The following is a 7,500-nucleotide window of genomic DNA, read 5'->3' as shown; positions in this document are numbered from 1 at the left end:
GCCCGAAGAGCTGCAGGTTCAAATCCCGGTGTGTCCGCTCCGTGTTGTTCACTCCGCTCAGCATTCCATGCTTCCCGCTCAGGTCGCCCACCTGGACACACACACACACACACACACACACACACACACACACATATATATATATATATATATATATATATATATATATACATACACAAATACACATGCGTGCGCGCGCGCACACACAGACACACACACATACACGCACAAACATTCACACACACACACAAATGCACGTACACACACACATACACACACACACACACACACACACACATGCATGTACACATGCCAGTAAGTTTTTCCGACGCCATAATTATTTTTATTTGACGTCATGCTTTCCTCCTGCATAACACATTCCTTCGCTACACATATTTCATCCGCCGGTGTCGTGACACCGATGACATCACAAAAGATGACGTCATGACGTCCTGTCATCACAATGAATCATCCGACTCTAAAATTGTCCTGTAAAGGATTTGCAGTTGACACAGTCCCTGAATACGAACCTATGGTCCGAATCGTAGACGCGTCTTGTCAAAGTTAGTGATATTTTACAACTCTGTTTGTTGTTGTGTGTATCACACGGGCGTATAGCACTATCATCTATTGTATGCCATCTATGTTTCTAATATAAACGTCACATACCAAGATAACTTAACTTACTGAAAATGGGACATTTTCTTGTAGGGCCCCAGCATATATCACACTGCCTGTGGCAGTCTCTGTCGTTCTCGGAACAAAGAAAAATAATGTATGAGATGTGGTATGGCAGCAGATGGCTGTGAGCGTGGAAACGATAATTGAAGCCAGCCTTGTCCATCGTCGATGTCCGGACAGATCCGGGTAGTATAGCAATTGACAGATCAGATCACCACAGGGTCAGTTGAGTACAAAGGGACTCACACCCTCCGAGGCCAGTCTAGCGCATGTGGGCATCAGGCAGTAGAATTATTAAGTGAGGTCCGTTAAGCTGGACATGTGTGCGAGAACACAAAGAAACAAAGATGGCAAGCCCAGCGATGGGTAACGCCCAGCGGAGATAATGCGGCCGGACGACAGACGAATGGGGAGATTGATCAGTCCCGGGGCTATATATAAGGCTGAACACAAAGATCCCGTGAGCAGACCCCAGGAAGAGACCCCAGGAAGAGACCCGAAGAACAGAGCCGAAAAGAGAGGCCAGAGCAAACCCTTAGAAGACCGGTCTGCAGCCAGATGATGATTTCAAGAGGTATGTGACGTGTTAGATTCTAAGTCAACATAGGCAGTAGTTAGGTTAGGACAGGTCGTAGGATGTCTATGTTGATGACCGAAGGATGCTACTATGGATAGTTAAGTGATATGATGTTTAGCCCAAGAATGTTGAAAATACGTGACTGAATAAACAAAGGATCTCAAAATGAATCAAGTCTTCAGAACTTGTTAGTTGTTATATGTTGTGAAATTATTCCCTCTCGTCATAATCTATTTCATGGTGGTGTGTCTTATTCATTTGTTGGTTCGGGTCTACTCTCTACCTTTCCACATCTCTTAGATGGTAGGCTTTCCTCCCTGTATGAAATCTTATTGTGTCAGGTAACGTTTGGCAACAAACATAGGGAACCAAACGAAATCAGAGAGAACAGACTGCATTCCCCTGAGTTGAAATGTTCTAGGAAAAAGCTGGAATTTACAGTTGATGGAGATAGGGATATTCACCCGTGAGACAGCTGGCACAAGATAAATCCACAACTTTTCCGTCGTGTGATAGTAATATTCACTGATATGATAGTTTGTGGACATGACTCTTCAATTCCATTTAGTGTAAAACACTCACAGGGTACTAGCGGCACCTTCTTACCCGAGTGATAGTAACGACGCTTTTCACCCGAGTGATAGTGCTATACGCCCGTATGATATGTGTATAAACGTTCTCCATTTGTAAGTTCTTTCGACTCAGCAGTCATCTTTTAAAAAATAAAAACGTAACGGCGTGTTCTGTAATGTCATATCACACGCACACACATATACAATACACATATATACAACACACACACACACACACACACACACACACACACACACACACACTCACACACACACACACACACACGCACACAACACACACACTCACACACACACACACACACACACACACATACACACACACACACACTTTCACTCACACACGACAAACACACACACACACACACACACACGTACATCACCCCTCCACGCCCACCCACCCCCAACACACATACTCACCCCCCCCCCCCACACACACACCCCACCCCCACCCCACACACTCATCCCTCTGACCTGGTAGTCATGGTGGGAGTGCAGGCCAGGGGGAGGAGAGTAGCCGCCGCCGCTGTGGTGATGGTGGTCCTTGCTGGCGTGCAGAGGGTCGAAGGGGGGACCCACGCTACGCTGACCACAGGGGTCAACGTCAAGCCCCAGAAGCTGTGGCACGGGCCACTGGTGCAGGCGGTACTCGCCGCCCGACGAGCGCAGGTTCCGGAGCCGCAGCCGGGTGAGGGTGGGGTCTAGAGGCGACTCCTGCGTGAGGGTGATGTCCCCTGTTATTACCCCTTGGTGGTTGAAGGTGGCCACACCTGCCCAACACGACAATAATAATATTTTGTATTTTTTTTTATATTTCTTTTTATCACAACAAATTTTTTCTGTGTGAAATTCGGGCTGCTCTCCCCCAGGGAGAGCGCGTCGCTACACGACAGCGCCACCCTTTTTTTTTTTTTTTTTTTTTAATTTTTTTTTTCCCTGCGTGCAGTTTTATTTGTTTTTCCTATCGAAGTGGATTTTTTCTACAGAATTTTGCCAGGAACAACTCTTTTGTTGACGTGGGTTCTTTTACGTGCGCTAAGTGCATGCTGCACACAGGACCTGGGTTTATCGTTTAATCCGAATGACTAGCGTCCAGGTCACCACTCAAGGTCTAGTGTTTCAGTTTCAGTAGCTCAAGGAGGCGTCACTGCATTCGGACAAATTCATATACGCTACACCACATCTGCCAAGCAGATGCCTGACCAGCAGCGTAACCCAACGCGCTTAGTCAGGCCTTGAGAAAAAAAATGTATATATATATATAGATAAGCTTACATAAATAGATAAATAAATAAATAAATAAATAAATAAATAATAATTATGATAAAAAAAGGTCGTAGTAATGAAAATAATAATAAAAGGGTCTAGTGGAGGAGGAGAAAATATCGGCGGCTGAGCCATGATTCGAACCAGCGCGCTCAGATTCTTTCGCTTCCTAGGCGGACGCGTTACCTCTAGGCCATCACTCCACATAGGCCATCACTCCACATATACAGACCTGGGTTGGTTTTCTTCAACGGGCTGGTATGACCGCGTGTGTGTGTGCGTGTGCGGTAGAGGTAAGGTATTGCTTTAATCATTCACTTTAAGGCACATTTAGGTCTCGTCTTCTTCTTCTTCTTATCATCATTATCATTATTAGCACTATTGATACTAAAATAGCGCTTATCTTCCGTCACAGATCAAACTCAGAGCGCTCTACAAACACGGGGTCATTTACACTAACAGCCGCCTTTAGGCGCTGATTATTGATTTTGTTTCCTGTGTCAGTCAGTCATGCTTCAGTCACGCGCACGGACTCTCGTATATATTATATGTGGAGTGATGGCCTAGAGGTAACGCGTCCGCCCAGGAAGCGAGAGAATCTGAGCGCGCTGGTTCCAATCACGGCTCAGCCGCCGATATTTTCTCCCCCTCCACTAGACCTTGAGTGGTGGTCTGGACGCTAGTCATTCGGATGAGACGATAAACCGAGGTCCCGTGGGCAGCATGCTCTTAGCGCACGTAAAAGAACCCACGGCAACAAAAGAGTTGTTCCTGGCAAAATTCTGTAGAAAAACCCACTTCGATAGGAAAAACAAAACTGCACGCAGGCAAAAAATGAAAAAATGAAAAAAAAGAAAAAAACAGAAAAGAAAAAAAGGGTGGAACTGTAGTGTAACGACGCGCTCTCCCTGGGGAGAGCAGCCCGAATTTCACACACAGAAATCTGTTGTGACAAAAAGAAATACAAATACAAATACAAAAATTACAGTGGATGTCTTTTTTTTTTTTTTCTCTTCCTATTTTCGCCAGGGGTTCTTTTAAGTGCGTTTAGTGAATGCTGCACACAGACCTCGACTTCACGTCTCAGCTAAATGACTAGCCTCGATCAAGACCAAGGTCTTGTAGAGAGAGAGAAAAATCTGGCAACCGTAGGATTCGTTCCAGCACTCTCAGGTTCTCACACTTCCTTTGGCGGACGCGTTACCATTAGACCACCACTCCACATGTGAACACAAGTGCCGAACAGGTAATATGTTTTCAATACCATTCACATCAAAACATCTTCGGGTCTGTTCCGAATTTTTTTTTTTTTTACAAACCTTTACACATGGGAGGAAGGTGGCAGAATGGTAAAGACGCTCATCTGTCAATACAGAGATCCCGCAAGGGTCTGGGTTCGAATCCCGCTCTCCTCTCTTCTCCCATGTTTGACTGGAAATCAAACTAAGCGTTTAGTCTTTCGGGTGAGACGATAAATCGAGATCCCGCGCACTGAAAAAGAACCCATGGCAACGACAGCTTTGTCCTCTGGCTAAATTCTGAAGAAGAAACCCACTCTGATTGGCATACTAATAATACACGCATACACTCAAGGCCTGACTAAGCGCGCTGGGTTATTCTGTTGGTCAGGCATCTGCCTAGCAGATGTGATATAGCGTACTTATGGATTTGTCACACACACACACACACACACACACACATGTATATATATACACACACACATATATATATATATATGCATGTATGTATGTATGCATGCATGCATGAATGTATGCATAAATATCCCTAATTTCTCATGATATATCTGTTGTGAAAATCGTAGTCCAATCCAATCCAATCCAATCCATTACAATGGAATATCATTTTGTACAATACAATACGATACAAAACACACATGCTTCCACCCACCCACTCACCCCACCCCCACCCCCCTACACTCACACACAAACCTGTACGAGCCCGATATCGACGGATGACGGCACAGGCCACGGGCGGGAAGGACTGGGACTGGTCAGCCACAAAGAGCTGCAGAGTGCTGTCCACCACACTGTCCGCCCCGGACAGTGGCAGGTGCTCGTCCACTGACGTCATCCGCCCCTCGCCGCCGCTGCTGTCGTCATCATCAACGTCACCTCTCCCCACCTCCACCGGCCCCAGCTTGCTTCCCAGATCCCCGATGGCGCAGCTGTGTTATATATCATCGGATTGGAGGAGTGGACATGATACTGTTCAGATGCATTGCTGTCTTCATCTTCATTTTGGACATCTTTATTCCAGGTTTGCGTGCACGCACACAATGTGTAGGCTCACGGTAAGAATTGCGTTTGACGTAATGATCATTATTTACGGTGTAGTTATGACTCCAGTTACTGACACCCACATGCACATTTATTCACATACACACACACACATTCACACTCACATACACATACTCACACTCATTTACATTCGTACACACTTGTCCAAAAACTAACACGCATACACACCCACAACACACACACACACACACACACACTCACTCACCCACACGCACATACCTGCAAAAAACACACACAAAGACAACCGCGCACCCGCACACACACGCACGCATACACGCACACATTTACAAACATATACACACACATTTACAAACACACAAACACACACACACGCACACCTCCACAGCTTCACCAAACAGTCACCAACCTGGCATGGTTGCTCCCGTCACACTGACCCCTAACCCTGGAAGGGTTGTAGGCTGTTCCCACAGCGTTGCACCCTCCCTCCTCTCCGTGCACCACTCGCCATTCCAACCGCCCACCGCCTCTCCCTGGTGCCTCGAAGCGCAGGTCAGAGGTCACGCGGGTCACGTGACCGGCATGGGACGCCCTCTGGCGGAAGATTACGTGTCCCAGAACGCCCTGGCGGAAGACGGCAGTGGCCGTGACGTAGGGGTCGGTACTCTCCACGGTGGCGCAAGACAGAGGTTGTCCACTCTTGTTCAGGATCAGCAGAGATCGACCTGCACGTATTGGGCCGAGAGGGTGGGTGTGGGCATTGGGGGCAGGGGGGGTGAGTAGAAGTGTGTGGGTGGGTGGGTGGGAGGCGGGCGGACGCGGTGCAAGAGGTGGGAGGAGGGAGTGTGGATGGGGGTGGGGGACGGGGAGCAGAGATTGGAGGAGATATCAGACAAAATGTTGTATAATCATTCACCATCATCAACGTCATCCGCATTACCATCATCCATGTACCTATATGTAGTACATAAATGACAGAAAACACGCAGTTCTTGTGACTCATTCCAGGTTCTGAAGATGACCATTTCGATGCTTACTTTCTCTGGTGATATTATATTGCTAATGTCGCCCCAATAGCTTCTACCACCAACGTTTGAGTGAGTACAATCCGTACTCAATCGTTTCACTGTCAGAGAGAGAGAGAGAGAGAGAGAGAGAGAGAGATGGAGAGGAAGACGCACATACAATGCACTGAATGGCAGACAAAAGCAGATAACTGATGGGTTCCATCTTCCGCGGTACAAATATCCATATTCAGAAACAGACACGAGGGAGTCCAGTGTCGGAGGAAGGAGAAGCGGTCAGCTCAAAATGGATCCAGACAGACAGACATTGGGACAGCGATTGGGACAGCCATTTGGACAGCTATAAGGACAGCCATTGGGACATACGTTGGGACAGCTATTGGGACAGACATGTAAAACATCTATTGGGACAGCCATTTTGATAGACGTTGGGACAGCTATTGGGACAGACATGTAAAACATCTATTGGGACAGCCATTTGGACAGACGTCCGGACATGGGACAGCCATAGGGGCAGACATTCGGACATCTATTTAGACAGACATTGGGACAGTCATCTGGACCATTTGGACAGACCTTGTGACAGTCATTTGGACAGCTACTGGGACAGACATCGGACAAGTATTTGGACAGACATTTGGAGGCATTTGGATAGACATTGGACAGATACTGGGACAGAGACTGGGCGATATTGGGAGGGACAATGGTAGACATTTTGCTCGGACTTGGACAGAATTTGTGACAACCATTTGGACAGACATTGGGAGATATTTTGACAAATATTATGACGGACATTGAGACAGACATTGGGAGGTATTTGGATATACATTATGACAGACGTTGAGACAGACATTGGGAGGTATTTGGATATACATTATGACAGACGTTGAGAGAGACATTGGGAGGTATTTGGACAGACATTATGACAGACATTGAGACAGACATTGGGAGGTATTTAGACATACATTATGACAGACATTGAGACAGACATTGGGAGGTATTTAGACATACATTATGACAGACATTGAGACAGACATTGGGAGGTATTTGGACACACATTATGACAGACAATGGGACAGCCGTAT

At 46.6% G+C, this 7,500-nt stretch overlaps 1 protein-coding gene across 1 annotated transcript in view; it reads right to left on the bottom strand.

Moving 5' to 3' along the window:
* LOC143294124 (uncharacterized) overlaps nt 1-5,806 on the bottom strand; it is a 23,530-nt gene extending 17,724 nt beyond the window's left edge. The window contains exons 1-4 of the mRNA XM_076605555.1: nt 5,796-5,806; nt 5,064-5,299; nt 2,323-2,618; nt 1-91 (exon numbers count right to left, since the gene is read on the bottom strand). The exon at nt 1-91 is cut by the window's left edge and continues 68 nt beyond it. Coding sequence (XP_076461670.1) covers nt 1-91; nt 2,323-2,618; nt 5,064-5,299; nt 5,796-5,806 — 634 coding nt within the window. The remainder of the gene's footprint in view (nt 92-2,322; nt 2,619-5,063; nt 5,300-5,795) is intronic.
* Nucleotides 5,807-7,500: the final 1,694 nt, after the last annotated feature.

This window comes from Babylonia areolata, chromosome 19 (assembly GCF_041734735.1).
Source record: "Babylonia areolata isolate BAREFJ2019XMU chromosome 19, ASM4173473v1, whole genome shotgun sequence".
Classification (NCBI taxonomy): Eukaryota; Metazoa; Mollusca; class Gastropoda; order Neogastropoda; family Buccinidae; genus Babylonia; species Babylonia areolata.
This window is presented reverse-complemented; position numbering and strand designations above follow the sequence as displayed.